Below are 17327 nucleotides of genomic sequence, written 5' to 3'. Positions count from 1 at the left end.
CGCTAGGGGAAATTACATAGTTCAAAGGTCAAGAGCAGCGAGGGACACAGTTCTCCTCTTGCTCAGTAGAGCCCCAATTATTTTGCCTGATTCTGATTACTTGTATTGACCTCAATTTTACAAAATTCTAAAGGGTGGGGGGAGAAAAGGAAGGATTTCAGTCTCCTGAATCAATACGAACCTACTGAGAAAGCAGTTAGCTGGTAAGAGAGCGAAGACCCCCCAAATAATAAAAGCTAGTGGGAAGCAGGAGTCCAACTGTAGGAATCTGCCTCATCTATCCTAAGCATCCCTTTTTAAGAACATGAAAAACTAACGCATATTAAATAGGTATCATGGGCAACATTTCTCCTAAGAAAAGGAAGTAGACTTTGTTATCTATCTCTCAAAACTACATTTGAAGCCGGGCATTGGGATGTACACCCTGTAAGCCCAGTGCTTGGGAGGCTGAGATAGGAGGATCACAGGTTTGTAGCCAGCCTCAGCCACTTGGCTAGGGTCTCCAAAACTGAGCGAGACCTTATTTCAAAGTACAAATAAAATAAGGCAAGGGGTTTAGCTCAGAGATAGAAAGTCCTTGGTTCAGTCCTTAGAAAGAAACACACATATACATAATCTATATTTGAAATCAATCTTACCTAAGTGCTTTCTTCAGTGGCTGAAAATTTCAGCTGTTAGTACAGAAAATTTGGGCCGTTCTAATCTACTACCCACAGCTACTGAATAAAAATAATTCAGTTTATGTAAAGCAATTCTCCCAATATTCTGCCAGTCTATTGTCTGTAAGAATTTATGAAGCTTTCTACCTAGGTGCTTTCTAAAGAAAATGACCCTGAACATGAAGAGCAGGGTAAGCACTGATTTTTAGTTACAGTGTCAATGTTCAAGAAAAAATGTTAATGGATTCAACAGCTGTACAGCCATACTCAGAAACACTTAAGAAAGGAAAACAACTTCCCTTTAGTATTTCTTAAGCTAAATGCCACAGACTTTTAGGAATATAAACTAATAGTAGAATGCAGATAAACATAAGAAAAAATTCTTGGGAGGCTGAGACAGAAGGATCCGGATTCTTGGCCAGCCTCAGCTACTTAGTGAGGCCCTCTGCAACTTAGTGAGACTCTACTTCAAAATAAAGAATAAAAAAATCAGAAGTGTAGCTCAGAAGCAGAATACCCCTGGGTTCAAACCCCAGTACCACACACACAAAAAAAAAAAAAAAAAAAAAGCCTTCTGTCCTAAAATGAACACTTGTATAAAAGGTTTAGCAATAAAACCAGTGTGCTCTCTCAGCATAAGTAGGGATCCCGCGAGGACAGGGGCGCAGAGCGCTGTGCACACCCCACAGGCCAGCCACTCAGACAGGGGCTCTGTCTAACGCAGACACTGCACATTTGAACAGCTAAGGACTTCTCAACCAACTTGACTGGATTAGGAGCTTCATATTTATAAAACTGAAGTCAGCTGTGCGAAAAACACCAGACAGCAGACCCTTGCTCACTTCATTATTGATGGTGGCTCCAAGCCCCAGGTGGTTATTTTTAACTTGAACTTTAATATGATCCGTGGCGCCTTGCTCCTGAGCCCCCAAGCCCTGTGGAGAGTAAAACCAGAGAGTTAGCATTTTTACTAGGAAGAGAGATTACCTCTTTCCTCCTTCGGCAACTATTCAATTAAGCACTAGACCTCTAGGGCATGCACTATCCTTGCCCTCAAAGCCTCAATCCCGTTTATTCTTAGAAGACAATGTCTGTAACACCAAGGTCTCACTTATAATAATGAATGCCAAGTCTTCACCCTGAGACCAAATAGAAGACCCAGGTGGAACACGCCTTGCTGATGCTCAGCAGAGGGCTGCTACAAAACAGAAGTCTATGGAAGGTGGCCTGTGTCTATGGCTCTATTACTAATGCTATAAATGATGCTAAGAAGGGAACCAGAGGAGAACTCTAAGTCTTCTCCATCAGTGAACACGTACTAGGTTCCAGGTAAGAGCAGCAAATGCAAGGACTGAAGTGGGAGCCTGGTGTACTGGAGGGCTGGGACGACACCCAGGGCTGCTTTAGTGAGTAAATGAAGAGAACCTAAGACAATAAGGAGCTAGGCCTAGCAGGATCTTGAGAGCTGCAGTAAAAATCTAGATTTCATGTTTTTAAGCCCTTGGCAACTGCTGGAATCTTAAGCACAAAAACAACACGACCTGATTTGCAGATCTTAAGAGATCATCCTGACAGGTACGTGGTAAAAGAGACCAGAGGAGGGAAAGCACTGGCAGGGAGCTGAGGGGACAGGAAGGCAGGGGTGGCAGCTGAAGCAGGCAGTGTTCTAGAGAGGCACAATCACTGCGGATGTGGGAGGGAGATGAGAAGAGGAACCCAGCAAGACTCCCAGGTTTCTGGCTCGAGTACATGGGTATACGGAACTATTTTCAAAACTCAGGACAACTTGGGAAGGAAATGAGGTGTGTGTGTTGGGGGGACAAAAGTTTTATAATAAAAATGATACTCCTGAGGTGTTCACTCAAGCAGAAAAGCTCACCAGGCTGATGGAGTCACAAATCTGGAGCACAGAGGACCTAAGTGAAGTAGAAATAGAAAAGGGATGGTCCTCAGACTGGACATATTCAGAGCACGGCCTGGAATGCGGGGATCACCTGCACGCAGCAGGGAGAAAGGCCGGGCACTGTGCCCCGGGGAGGCAACAGGAGAAAGGTAGCATCCAAGGTGAAGCTAAGCCCAGACTTTCAAGGAGGGAGCAGTCAACCCTGCCCAGTGCTGTTGAGGAGCACGTACTGGGACAAAACAGGGTCCACTGGATTAGACGCAAGAGTATGACAGATGGTGAAAAGAACCAGGCAGGATAGAGTTCAGGAGGAGTCCTATGGGAGCCAGGGATGAACGGAATTTGAGGCACAGGAGAAAACACTTGTAGTCTAGTTACAGAGGGGATTAAATATATTACTCCTAGCCAGGTGTGGTGGTGTACGCTTGTAATCCCCGCGCTTGGGAGGCAGAGACAGGAGGATCATGCAGGTTCGAAGCCAGCTGTGCTGGCTTAAGAGACCCTGTTTCTAAAAAAAATAAGTATAAAATAAGTCTGGGAGTATAGCCTGGAGGTAGAAGCGCTTTCAGGAACCCCAGTAACACCAGGGGGGGGAAAAAATATATATATATATACATACATATATATATATGTATACATGTATATACATGTATATACATGTATATATATGTATACATACATACATATTACTCCTGGCAATATAAAGCCCTCATGGTTAAGCATGATTCTACATGTTACTAACTAAAAGGTGCTAAGAAAGGCAATGATAGACAGCTGATGTTTATGTTCAATTCTAATTTTATCATCTAGTCACTATAATTTCTTTCTCCCATATCACTCATTGATTCAAAACATAAACTTCTCCCAGACTCCTAAGAAGTATATCTCCTGATTCATAATCTCTTGGCCTGGCTCAAGGTCTTTGCTTGTCTCCAAATACCTTTCCTTTAGACCACCCCATCTTCTCTAGCATCCTCTGGCCAAACTTGGAGTCATCATTGCTCCATGCAGTGTTTCTTGGATCCACAGCCCACTTCTGCTTCCGCCGACCTGTAAGTGAAAAACATCTCATCAACGATTTACCTGTCAAACCTGGTTATGCTGTTACATATCAAATCCAACATCCAGTGAAATGTTAAGACTGGATCATCTCTCCTGGTTTCCCCAGTAACAACACATTCTTAATATACAAATTGACCTTCTAAGATAAAACTGACCCCTCTAAATATGACAAAGCAAAACAATTACTTGAGACACCATCAGTTGGGTCTTCTACATTCAGCACCCGGAGGGCCTGAAGCATCACCTTCAGCAGTGGCAGCAGAGCCGCCGCTCCAGCTCTCGTGGCCACATGTTTTGTGCCAGATGCTGTACGGATGTCAGATTCAATCTCTCATAGTCAGTCAATAAAGGGAGACGTTCTTACCTGCACCTTTCAGATGAGAAAGTGCCTCTTTCTGAGGCACAGAGAAGGAAAAGTGCTTATGGTCCTCAAGCAAAACAACCCCTTTTACAACCCAAGACCCTACTCACTTCAAAGCTTATCTTTTAAGTTCATAATATATGACAACCATTATGATCCTAGGGAGAACCAACTATACCTGCAGACACAAGTTCTACAGATAACAGTAACTTCCCTTCTTACTGAAATGCCCTAAATGGCACAATTTATTCACTAGGCCTCCAGAATAAATTATCTGTTTATCTTTTGGCACTTAGTTAACTTTCTACTGCATTGTGGCTACTTTTATCTATCTTTTATGTTTCTGATTATAGATCATAATCTCCCCTAAGTGTCATATTCATTTCTTATTCTTTCTTATGCTTCATTGCAAGGAGAAGAAAAAAAAAACACTTTGCCCTTAGCAGGCACTAAATAATATATGAATAAATGGAATGAGAAAGAAAGAAGGAAAAGAAAAGGGGAAAAAAAACAGGAACTCAAAAAAAAAAAAAATTCTGGCAGAGAAAAACTGTGAGACCTAAAAACCGACTGGGCCAAACGAGGGTGAGCATCGCTATCATCCACCTCCTAGATCACGTGAGCTCACCAGCAACAGCAGCCTCCCACCTCGGAGTCTCAGCATTAACAGACAAACAGCCTCCAGTAAGAAGAGCTCATTGTGCTGCACGTAAAATCAATAGAGGCCCTAACTACACACACCCTGGCAAAAATAAGAAACCCATTTTAAGCATAAGCAGAAAAAGGCCACTTACAAAGCAAAATAAGTTGGATTCAAATTTATAGTGTTCTACAAGAGAAAGGAAACCCCCAAAATGCTCCACCTGGCCATGTTACCACTGTACTGCACTGACAAAGAGTTAACATTGTCCCTGCTAAGGAGCAGCCACTAGAGACAAGTCCTGCTCCCCAATCCTGTATGTAAGCTGGCCGCTGGTATGTGGGAGTTCATGTCTCTATATGGTGCTTGCCACGCCTCTCTGTCACTTAGATGAAGGAGGCAGTATTGAGAACGACTGATCCTGCCCTCTATCAGAGGCACCCAGTCCATGCCGCACGTTTATATACAGCAGACTGCAATACTACACAAGAAACTGCCCTCGTCCCCAAGGAACGACATGTGTCCTCAACCCAGGCAGCCAAAGGAGTGTTTCCCAAATGAGGATGTTAAAAGTGAGGGACGCTCCTTATTAAAAGAACAAAGCTGGGTCGAACACAACTGAACATTAAAGAATTTCTCAGAATTTTTAATAAGAAATGTGCAGATCCTTGTGGAGGGCAGAGCACACACGAGGTGTTAGAAACCTACTTCCCTGCAACATCTCCTCACTCCCGTGTTGTACGCTGTGTCCAGCTTTGGGAAAGCCTGACCAGCCACTGCCTGTGCCCAGCATGCAGCCCAAGGCCCTTCCTTCAATCTTCAGCACCACGTAAGAACAGGGGTCTCTGGCCCGGTCACCTGTCCTTGTTATTCTTCTGCCCCAGTCTGTTCAGGGCTCAGATGTCGGCCTCGCTAAGTCTGTGCAAAGAGCTAGCAACAGGCCCAACTGCCACCCTCTGAAAGGCTTGCTGACTGCTGGCCTTTGGCTGGAAAGGATTTTAACAGTTCTCATGAGTCTTGGAACTTGTTTTTCCTTGCTGAAGGAGTGACGCACGTTATGTTGACACCAGAGGACTCCGCAAGCTTGTATCTGGTTTCCTCCAGGCTGGGTCCCACCTGCCTTCTCCTTTTCCAACTCTGCTTGGTATACTTTAGCTATTACAGATCTGAGCCATATGATTATATGCTGGGGGGAGTCTTGACCCCTGAGCAATGGGGAAAACTGTAAAGGACAGTGCTAAGCCTCAGGTGGAGTGGCCTGAACCTGCCGAATCACTATGTAAGACTGTGCTCAAGCATCCTCTAGCAGCAGCTTGTCTTACTTGGAGACCTAACTACAAAACGCTATAATAGGACAGGCCTGGCATACAACTCTCCATAAAACAGCTGTAAGGGACTGTGTGTATGTGTGTATGTGCGCGCGCACGCTCGCACACACGCACGTACCTCTGGGTTCTACCTCTGACCTACGCTCCCAGCCCTATTTTATTTAATTTGAAACAGGGTCTCACTAAGCTGCTGAGGCTAGTCTCAAACCTGCAATCCTACCGTCTCAGACTCCCAAGTACTGGGAGTAAAAAATCGGGTTGAAAGGAAAGTGCCTATGAAAAAAGCAGTATCCTGACAAATAAACTAGGTCTAAAACTGCAAATTAAAAACTGGAAAGTAAGAAGAACAAATAATGATCTTGTCTTACATAGGAAAGACTAATAGAATAGCATTTGATAATTAGAGAAATACAGAGTGCATAACTTTTTTGAGAAATAAAAAGAAAATTACTTGTAGATTTTAAAATAGAATAAATGCAAATGTTGAAGATAAAAGAATAAAATACAGTCCACACAGCAAAGGAAACAGCATTTTAGTGAAGTGAAAACACTCACCACATAATGCTATGTAGGGAAAAAAAGGAGGACACAAATCTGAAACTACAGAATAATCCTAGTTTTATAAGCAATTGCTAGGTAGTGAAATTATGGACTGGGTCTTTCCTATGCTTCTACTGTCTCATCTCTAAAATGAGAACACTGATCTTAAGTTATCTTACCACTGGGGATGCTGGAAACATTATTCAGAAAAGTTACTAAGAAAAGACAATACCAAATGTTACCCATGGCAAATATGTGAAGATTTGCGTACTGAAAATACTCTCTTGAAATCATGTAATTTGGATTACCAAATACCTACAAACAGCACTTTATACTACTTTAGACACTTTAAGGTCTTTTCATATAACCATCTCATGGATTTTTAAGTTAGCGTAGTGAAGACAGTAAGAGCAATTTTTTTTAAAAGATTCTCAGAAAGTAATCAAGGAAACAGGCATATCCTAATAGCCAGTGTTCCCAGGGGCATGCTGACTTAATTAAGCCTTATGAAAACTAGAAGAGATTTTAGCAATGTATGTTCTAATCTACTGGTCATTTTTACAGATGAAGAGCGAGCCCAAGGCTCACCATCCAAAACATGTTCCTTTCTACAAACTTTTAAAAATAACAGACTGCTGCTCTTGGTGGCAAAAATGTAAAGTAAGAGAAAACCACATCAATGCTGCCACTTTGTAGCTTCAATGAACTGGAAGGCATTATTTTCCTCTGTGTCTCAATTTCTGTCCGTGTAAAACAGGGACGGTGCCTGGGGCCTTTCGCTTCATGCTCCCACTCCCTTTGATAGTCCCTCGGATAATAGGACGCTGACATCATCTGTTGCACAAAATTCCTGAGCAGCACTGGCCCATTAAATAAGCTGATGGCCCATTAAATAAAATGTTTCTGAACATTGCTTACTACACAACTCCTAAAAAGTTAAGAGCTGGCTCTTCAAGACCACGGCACGCCTGCCATCTGGCGGCAAGAGACCTTAGCTACAGGTCCCACCCAGAAGTCGGCGCCTCCAGGGAGGGGGGATTAAAGGACTTCATTACGGAGGGCCAAAGGCAGACTGAGGCAGGATGGGCGCTGAGGCCAGCACTCCAGCGAATCGGGAGACCTCCAGCTAACCCGGTCCGACTCGTCCTCACTAGCCGGCACCCTCCCGGCCTGACGTCCCACGTGTGGTGCCTCCCGCCCTCTTTTCTGGGCCCAACACACTTCGACAGTTGCACTTCACTGACTCAACGCCTCTCTTTGACCTGGTGAAGCCAACCCCGGGGAAGCGAGGCACCAGCCCGAGTGGACGAGCGCGGCCCGCGGCGCCCCCGGGGCCCCCGGCCGGCCTGCCGCTGACCGCGGCCGCTCCGCCCTGCCCCGCGCCCGGCACTCACGCTCGGCCAGCATCGACATGTCGCGGAGCCTGCGGCGCCCGAGCTCAGGACGCCGGCGTGGGACGCGCTGGAAGCCGGGGCGCTCACGGGGGAAGAGTCGCCGCGGCCGCGCGCGCGCTGATGGCGTCACTGCGCGCGACTCGCTCCGACCCCGCGCGAGGGGGCGTGGTCACGGCGCGAGGGCGTGGCCTCCTGGCGGAGCGGCGCTGCGCCGTCAGGCCCCGCCTCCCCTACCTGCGCCCCTGGGCGGGGGGCGGGGGGGGGGTTAGGAAAGTCAGGGTAATTCGAGTTCCGTTTCCTTGTAGGAGAGAAGATGGGAGGTCGTCCTGCAGAGCAGAATGAGTTCATCGGTGATTAGTGTTTTTCCAGCCTTGCATGTGCTGGTCTGTGACTTCAGGAAGATAATTTTGGGTCGAGGCTGGTCAGGAAGATTGAAGCGTGCTGGGCCTGATGGCACGCGGCCGTAATCCCAGTATTTGGGAGGCTGAGACAGGATGATCACAAAGCCAGTCTCAGCAACTTAGAAAGACCTTCAGTAACTTAGTAAGATGCTGTTTTAAAATAAAACATCAAAAAGGGCGGGGGTGTAGCTTGGAGGTAGAAAACCCCCGGGTTCCATCCCTGATATTCCCCCCAAAAAGTAATTATGCCCAAAGATAAAAATGAACATTATGATGTCAAAGGAAAAACCGACATCTTCATTACCTTAACGCTTGTATTGCTCAAATGAGTCTCCCCTGACCTTTGAGTGAGAACGTGACCTTTAGTTGCTTATATCCTGGGATGTTTTCTGAGGTAGCTGGTGGGGGAGGGGAGGGCTTTGGGGAGGGGGTAGGGAAACACTTGTAAGAGAAAGCAGCATAGAAATGGGGTGGTGGACTGTTAACCATGTGCAGCTTCCAGACCTGCAAAGCCGGAGAATCCCTGACCTAGAAGAGTGGCCTCCAGTCGGCCACGGCTCCACTGTGGCCGTCGTTGATAAGTGGACACCCTGGAATCGGCGGAGAAGGCTTCCCAAGCCCTGCTGTTGGTTCTCCCCACAGCGGATCTCCTTTGTGTGGCAATTACCGTGAGCTTCCAGTTAAGGGTTCACCTCAACACCTGCAGCTGTGTCTCTTCTGTGTCCTCCTCGGCGATTCTGTGAGGACGGGCTGGGACAGCGCTGGATGCTGCCCCAGAGCCACAGCACTCTAGTCCTGCATGTGGCCACTGCTTGGGGCTGACCTGTTCCACCTGCCCCTGCCTCTGACCAGCTCCTGACCCCAGAAGGGTTACCAAGCGTCCTAGGTCTCACTTTCCTTGTCTACACCGTCAGTGGTGCCTGCCTCCTTGTACCATATGTACTGTAGATGGAATGTTTGCGACCTTCCCAGAGTTCATCAGGTAAAACCCAATCCCAGGTGACTGGGTCATGGGGGTGAAGCCTTTATAAATGGGGTCAGGGGTCTTATAAAATAGGCCCCAGAGTGCTCCCCCTCCCACTTCTGCCACGGGCTATGAACTAGGAAGTGGGTCCTCCTCAATGGGCACTGAATCAGCCAGCGCCTCATCTAGACCTCGCAGCCTCCAGAACGGTGAGCAATAAATGTGTGACGTTTATAAGAATACCCAGTCTAAGGTGTTTTGTTACAGCAACCCACACTGACGAAGACAATAGGTATACACTGCTGGTTCAACAACGTGGTACAGAAAGTACAGAAAGTTCAACATATGTCATAGAGAAGGAACTCAGTAACAGGTCTGTCTGGTTTTTTATTTGGTACTGGGAATTGAACCCAGGGGCATTTTACCTCTGAGCTACATCCTAGCCCTTCTTATTTTATTTTTTAATAAATTAATTTATTTATTTTGGTGGTACTGGGGATGGATCCCAGGGGCTTTTCTGCCTTCGGGCTATACTCCCAGACTTATTTTATATTTTATTTGAAAACAGGGTCTCGCTAAGTTGCTGAGAGCCTTGCTAAGTTGCTGAGGCTGGCTTTGAATCTCCAATCCTCCTGTCTCAGCCTCCCAAGAACTGGGATCAAAGGCGTGTACCACCTGGCCCAGTATGATTTGTCTATTTTTTAAAAAAAAAACATACAGTTTTGTTTTTAAAAACTGGACACCATGGGCCGGGTGTGATGGCGCACGCTTGTAATCCCCGCACTTGGGAGGCAGAGACAGGAGGATCGCGCAGGTTCGAAGCATGGGGGGTGGCTCAGAATGAATACACCCCAAGGCTACTTCTTGACCTGCCCACTAATGATTTATGTTTAGTAATAAACAAGAGAGAGAATCTGAGGAGTAAGGGGTTTTATCTCTGGACTTAGAACTCTTCGAGGTGTCTAACTTTAGCTATGGCCTAAGCCGCTTGTTCACTCTTCTCCTGACACCCTTCGAGGGCCTGCTCTGGGTCCTGATTTCAGCCATCCCTGCTTCCAGATGCCTCCCCAGAGGGCGTCTGGCTCTGGGTCTCGGCTTCTTGTACATCTCTGTAGTTGTGGCCCTGCCTCAACACTGACCGAGGCCTCTCTGCCTCAGGGGCCCTTCTTCCTAGCATCCTGTCCTCAGGCCTGGGACATCCATCCTTATCTAGATCGATGGGTTCTGTGCAGACCTACATAGTAGCCAAGGCATCCTTTTTGCTTCTAGGAGCGGGCGTGCTGGTGTGGCTGAGGCCGTGTGAGTGTTGGATGTGATTGGCAGCGGCAGAAGAGGACGGGGCTGGGGTTGACAGCCCTGGGAACCAGGCACCATGCTGCCACTCGCCAGGCAAAAAGGTTGAGTGGGCTCTCCAAGACTTCACCTCCCTATCTATGAGGTGGGGAGGTTAATGGCCCCTGTCCAAGAGGGAGCATGTGCTTTACTGGATTATAAATAATGAAAAAGAAGGAGCAGGCTTTTGAGCTGTGATTATGAGTCTGAGACCACCCAAGTCATTTGCCAGAACACCTTGACCATAATCCGAGACTTTTTCATCTTTCCTTTCATTGCTGACAAGCTTCATATGTGCCTTTGACCACCCGTCTCTCATTGTTACTGTTGGCTGATGGTGATCCAAACCCACCCATGTGCAACCTGAAGGAAACTGAGGGAGTTCTAGGAGGCATCCTTCCTTGGGCCAGCCACACCATGCTATTCCCAGGAAGGTAGACCTTGTTGGGTTGAGTTTCTGGATCAAGGAATGTATTCAAAGACCAAAGGTACCAAATAAAGATGTCACATCTCTAAAACATAGAAAGAGGGGGAAGAGAGAGAGGGGAGAGGAGGGAGGACTCGAGGTAGGGAGGGAGGGAGAGAGAGATTGATTGGAAACACAGAGGAAGGGATGGTTCAATTTCTACTTGGCTTCAGAAAAGTGTGCTCAAATAGGTCTCCTCTGATGTGTTTGATTAGGCAGCCAAGCCAGGGCCTGGTGGTGGTGTACTGGGGCCATCCTGAGAGAGAGAGAAAGAGAGAGGGGGGAATGAATGTGTGTGTGTGTATGTGTGTCAGAGAGAGAGAGAGAGAGAGAGAGAGAGAGAGAGAGAATAAACATGAGAGAAATCCACCTGTTTAGCTATGAAAAACATCACTATAGTCTCTCCCACGACCCCAACTACCAAAGAACAAGGAAACCCAAATTTCTCTTTCTATGTTATATAAGGCCTGTCATGGTCTAAATGTGTCTTCCCCCCCAAAAAAAAAAAAATTGTGTCCTGGAATCCTAACCCCCATATTGATGGTATTAGGTGGGGCAGTTAGGAGGTGACTAGGTCATGAGGGTGGAGCCCTCCTGCATGGGATTCGTGCCCTGTTAGAGATATAAAAAATCCCCTAAACAACACATTTGTTAATATTCAGGGTTCATATAGTAGAGTCATGAGGGTTGTAATGCCAGCAGTGGATGGATAATGGTGATGGGTTTCGCTGAGTGTACCTGGTGAGCCAGTCGGGTATGGCTGGAGGTGGATACCTGGGGTGCAGGCTTGAAGATTATATATAGTTCCCCCTGCCCTCTCTCTTGCTTCCGGCCTCCATGATGTGAGGAGCGCAGCCCATGTCCTCTCCTTCTCTCCACCTCCTGCCACCATGCCCTGAGATCCGTGGTCTCTGGCCTCACATGGACTGAACCTGAAACCGTAAGAAAATAAATCTTCTTTTCTCTAAGGTATATGGTTAATCTTTAGATTACAGCTAGAGAATGCTGGCTGGAACGTGCCCCTACAGAAGAGAAACAAGGATCTCTCTCTCTCTCTCTCTCTCTCTCTCTCTCTCTCTTGCTCTCACTCTCTCTCGCTCTCTCGCTCTCTCTCTGCTCCACCATGTAAGAACACAGCACCACAATAGCCATTTATGAGCCAAGAAGCAGCCCTCACCAGAAACCAAATCTGGCAGCTATTTGACCTCACATTCCCAGCTTCCAGAACTGTGAAAAACAAATTTGTGTTGTTCATAAGCCACTCAAAATGTGGTATTTTTTAGCAGCCCAAATGGACCAAGATAGGCATGTTATACAATTGGTGTTGGGCAAAAAAATTAAATTATGTGCTCATATTCCCTAAAAGCAAAAGTTTAGAAAAGGGTTTTCCATAATTACCTTTGTGGAAACATTGACCAAAGTGGGTAAACTCGATGTAGGTGGGATCTTAGTTTAAGATAATCAGTGATAGACTCCTTCATCTCCTTTTCAGAACCCTCTGTAGAAAGCTGAGCCTGTTGCAAGCTAAGGAGCAGCCATCAGTTTAATAAGAGTTCTGGAAAAGAGATTTGAAAATGAATGACCCAGAGGGGACTTTCCATTTCTTCCCTGAGGGATATGTCCCCAAATTTGCCCATTCATAGGACTGAAGAGCCACTTATTTTATATGATGGGCAGCTGACTTTTCTCTAAAGAACTGACTTAGAACTTGAAATAAACTCGGAATGAGTTATCTGTCCAGGGTTACATCACAGTTCTTGGAAGAAAAGACTGAAGATGGTGGGGGATCAGGAAATAAAGGCAGACTCTCTCTACAGTGCTCCTCCTGGGAAGATAAGCTTGTGGCCCAGTGTCTGCATCAGAGGTGGAGGGGGCTGCACCAAGGCAGGTAAAGAAAGTTATAATTTTAAAAGTTGGGTGCTCACTTTGCTAAGATGTATGCTAAAATTAGAACGATAAAGAGAAGATTGGCATGGCACCCATGTGAGGATGACATGCAAATTCATGAAGCGTTCCTTATTTTTGGAACTGGAAAACATCATGCTAAGTTGGATCAGCCAGACTCAGAAAATCAAGGGCTGCAAGTTTTCTCTCATATGTGAAAGCTAGAGAGAAGAAAGGGAAGAAAAGGGACATGATTAAAATTAGGAAAGAAACCAGTAAAATAGTGCACATGTGAATATATCACTCTCAATCTCATTTCATGTACAATTGCAGTGCACCAATAAAAATTTTAAGTAAATAAAAATAAAAAGTTGAGTGAGGAGAGAATAGAGATATTGAGGGAGATGGGTCAGATGGCCAGTAGTTGTGGACATGCTACCTCTTCTTCAGGAGAACTGGATATTTTCATCTGATAAAATATCCCCCTCCCCTACCTGCACTGGAGTCCCAGGTTGGTGAAATATTCTGCTGGGAAGGATGGGCTGATACCAACATTGGTTCCTTTTAAGTTTTGTTCCTCCCCTTTCCTCCAAAAGGCCACAGTTTGAAATGGAAAATGCCCAAGCATGCATCCATGACCCATATGACCACCCCTTGTTTTCTAGATGCCCTTTGAGGACTGTTGCAAATCAGCACAACAGACAGCCCCCCCCTTGCTCCCTCCTTCCCTGCCTCCACTGTCCACCCCACCTTCAGCCCACCACCCAGCAGAGAGTGCAAAGTGAGTGCCATTGTATTCGATGATGTTTCTTGCCACACAGTAATAAAAACAGTCCTAATGAGAGACCATCCTGCCGGATGTCCTTGGGGCTAGATCTGCAGGCAGTTTGCTCCAGAGATTCATCAACAGAATTTCTAGCGTTAGACTGGGGGTGGGGGGAGGTTATATGGTAAAAATCCAGAACTTCTCTTTCTCCCAACCTCAGATCCCTATCATCAGTGCTGAGATTCCCTCTCTGGCTGCTGCTTGTCTCAGGTTCTTTGGGACTTCCCCTATCTACCCCCTTGACCTTTATCCTCAGCCTTTATTCAAGCTTCAAGAGCAAGTGTTCCACCGTTGCAGGGCTTCTGCTCCCTGGGTGCGGACGCTCCATGCAGTGTACTGTACACCAAGAGGAGGGCGCTGCCTGGCAGGCCACCCACTTACCTCCTTACTTACGACTCCCTAGCCCTCATCATTGTTTCCCTTCCTGAGCCAGCTGCTCCTGATGCTTAGATGCAAGAAGCCTTTTGCCCAACCAGAGGCCACCCTCTGCTCACACCAACACCAGCCAGCACCCAGAGGTTTCTACCCCAACCACGCTCATCCCTCCCCCACTGTGCACAAAGGAAAAGGCACACACACGTGTTATTAAAATGAACTGTTTATATTATCTCAGTTGAGTCAATACATTATAATGTATTAAAATGGAAAGGTACAAAATTGAAATAAATACTTTCTGATTCATGTATAAATCTTTTTTTTTTGTCAAGATGACTTTTATCGTCATTACATGTCACAAGAAAACATTTAAAATGACACCAAAACAATCATTGAAATCATGGTGCATGGAGGAAAAAGGTAAAGAAAACAGCTGTTGGCTTGTTTTGGCATGAGACCTTGATACAATTTGGGTTCCCCAAAACCATGTGAAGGGTTGGAAAATAGAAATGCTCGAAACTGACTTAAAAAAATAAACAGGCTTTACAAAAACCCTCTTTTTTTTTTTTCTTAACCCAGCCACTTCTTCACACGGTCTGCACTTACAATAGATACATTCATTATTGTCCAAGGGAAGACAGCAACTGCCTTTCATTTAAAGAGCTTGGTGGAGAGGCTGAAGAAATAATGCTGTAGCTGAAGGTGAGTAGAATGTTCCAGAGAACAAAACAGAACAAAGCAAACAAAACAAAAAGTCGAGATGGTCTTCAGGAACAGCACTGAGCATGGGGGGGGCGGGAGGGGGAGGAGGACAGGGGGAGAGGGAGGAGTCCAGATCCGAAGCGATGGAGGCTGAAGGACGGAGCCGGGTTGTGGTGGTCACAGTGGGCACCACAATCTCTCCACCTGAGCAGTCCTGGGTTTGTCCCAAGCCTGGGAGCATCTCTCTGGCAGGAAGAGGAGAACCCTGGGCTTGGGAGATGGGGCTCGGACTCGTTCAGGCACAGCAACCCTGGGGAGATGGGAAGGGGAGGGACTTCTCTCCTGGTTCTGACTGCTTATTAGGTGGTTGTTAAGGCAATAAGGACTTTAGCAAACTAGAAGTTAAGGGCAGCTAAATTCAGCCAGATAGAAGGTAAACGAAAGGTGAGAAGGGGCCCTTTCTCCTTAGCTCCCCCCGCGCCCCCCCCCAAGTACAGGAAGCCTCGGCTCCCAAAGCGCTGAATTTAAAGTACGAAATCACGGAGGGCCTGCCCTTTGAAAGGCTCCATGGGCAGAAGGCTTGTCCCCGACTTGAGGCAGCTTAACTGAAGTTCCTACGCTCCAGAATCTCTTTCCTGTGGCCACTTGGCTAGAGATGGGGCAAGGGTAGAAGCACCAAGGTTCCTGCAGAACTAAGTCAGTGCCTTCGCTGTCTACTGTCTGGCCATCCCTGTGGCCTCGAAGGCCCAGCGTCCCAGAAATCCGGGCAGATGCTCACACAACCCCTGACACCTATGCTCAGCTGGAGAAGAGGGTTCCGGAATGGGCCCCTCAGAACAAAGGGAAGAAGAGCTGGGACGGCTATGGGGATGTGGCACCCTGGCTGGTCTCCAGGGAGTAAGGGACGCTCCTTTGGCTTCAGTCTGCTCACGGAAACGTGCAGAAGACTGGCCAGGGCAAGCTGTGACCTTGGAAGGCCACGGGAGTGGGAGCTCTGAGCCGCCTGTTGCTCTGGGCCAACTCCCGCCAAGACGTTGGGCGATTTCATCTGACACCCTGGAACTGAAGAACTGACTCGCAAGCAGTTGCGGCCAGTGGGTGAAACTGCTACTCCCACAGTGAACCAGGTGTGACCTTGGTGGGCCAGACAGAAACTCTGCCTTCCCTCCTCATGAGAAGGCAGAGTCCAAAGGACAGTCTCCAGGAGATGTCTGGGCCTGCAGGGGCAGCGACTACACTCCAATCACTCAGGATTACCTCAGAGTGGGACACTGGTGGAGACAAGGCAGTCATGATGGCTGGCCATCTGGGACCAGTGCCCTGCCTGCCTTTCTCTGATGGAAGTTATCTTTATTTTGGTCCAAAGAAAAATGGGCAAACAAGATTGGCCATTATTGTTAAGGTGAACTGGTAGATCCAGAGGACTTCTTCAGGACAATTCTATTTTAATATGTGTTTAGATATATGTTCTTAGCTATCCACAATGCAAAACAAGTCCTCTTGTTGTCTAGATTAAACCCCTCATTGCACAGGCAGACTTCAGTGGGTAGGGCCCACAGTCACGTAGGGCGTCATCACAGAGACAGAGCTAGAGTTCAGGCCTCTTTCGGCAGGGATCAGGGCCTTGTGGTTGGGTTTTTAGTCTTAAATCAATGTGATGTTCTGCAGCTCTGCTCTTACCACGGTGAAAAGCAGGCAGTGATCTTTAGAACTCCTGCCAGGGAGCCTGAGTAGCATAATAGAAATGCCCTTTATCACTTTGCTGAGCTTGCAGACATGTGTCTGGGCAGCCAGCTAGTTCAGTGGAGACAGAGCCCCGGGTTTGGATGTTTCTGTGGGCAATGGGATGTGTACTGGCAGCAGCAGCCACCAGCTCAAGTTTTGTGCTCACCTACCCTGCCTATTTCTAGGTAAGTCTCAAAAGATGGGGGACATAGGAGCTCTGCTGACTGACTGTAGAAAACCAACAAGAACACCTAAGAATGGGGTTTGCTATGGCCGCAGCAGCAACTACATAGAGAAGGCACGCACGGAAGGATGAGGAGGGCATGGTACGTTAACTGGGAACTCAAGACAGTACAGAAAAAGTCATGCCAGGATGCTGGAGTGGGCTCATAAAATAACATGCTTCCAAATTCTATCATGGTTTTTAGTTTTGTTTTTTAAAAGAGAGATGATAATCATTATTGTTAATATCAAGCAAATTAGTTTCAGGACCCGTGGCCCTAACTTGGGGGTGGTAGCTGCTGCTCCTTTTCTTGACAGAGCTGTCTGGCCATATGGTTAATTGACCAAATCTGGATGTGCCCTCCTCCCGTGAGGCCACCAGGGGCGCTCTTTAGCACCAGCATTTTCAGATGAGAACCCCACCCCCTGTGCCCGAGAGGACACACAGGTTACTATACCAGCCCGCCTCTTCACGAGAGAAAGCCTACTAGGTATGGACACTAAAGGTCTTTCTGGCTGTGGCACAGGCTTCTCTGGAGCTTG

General features: G+C 46.9%; 1 protein-coding gene across 1 annotated transcript in view; it reads right to left on the bottom strand.

Annotated features, from left to right (window-relative positions):
* Positions 1 to 7906, bottom strand: part of PINX1 (PIN2 (TERF1) interacting telomerase inhibitor 1) — a gene marked incomplete at both ends in the record, with an annotated part of 61219 nt that extends 53313 nt beyond the window's left edge. The window contains 3 exons of the mRNA XM_080710190.1: positions 1502 to 1594; positions 3503 to 3612; positions 7888 to 7906. Coding sequence (XP_080566316.1) covers positions 1502 to 1594; positions 3503 to 3612; positions 7888 to 7906 — 222 coding nt within the window. The remainder of the gene's footprint in view (positions 1 to 1501; positions 1595 to 3502; positions 3613 to 7887) is intronic.
* Between the last annotated feature and the right edge of the window lie 9421 nt (positions 7907 to 17327).

Source organism: Muscardinus avellanarius (assembly GCF_963383645.1).
Source record: "Muscardinus avellanarius genome assembly, chromosome: 14".
In the NCBI taxonomy this organism is placed as follows: Eukaryota; Metazoa; Chordata; class Mammalia; order Rodentia; family Gliridae; genus Muscardinus; species Muscardinus avellanarius.
The sequence above is the reverse complement of the archived record's forward strand: the minus strand, read 5'-3'. Positions and strand labels throughout refer to the sequence as shown.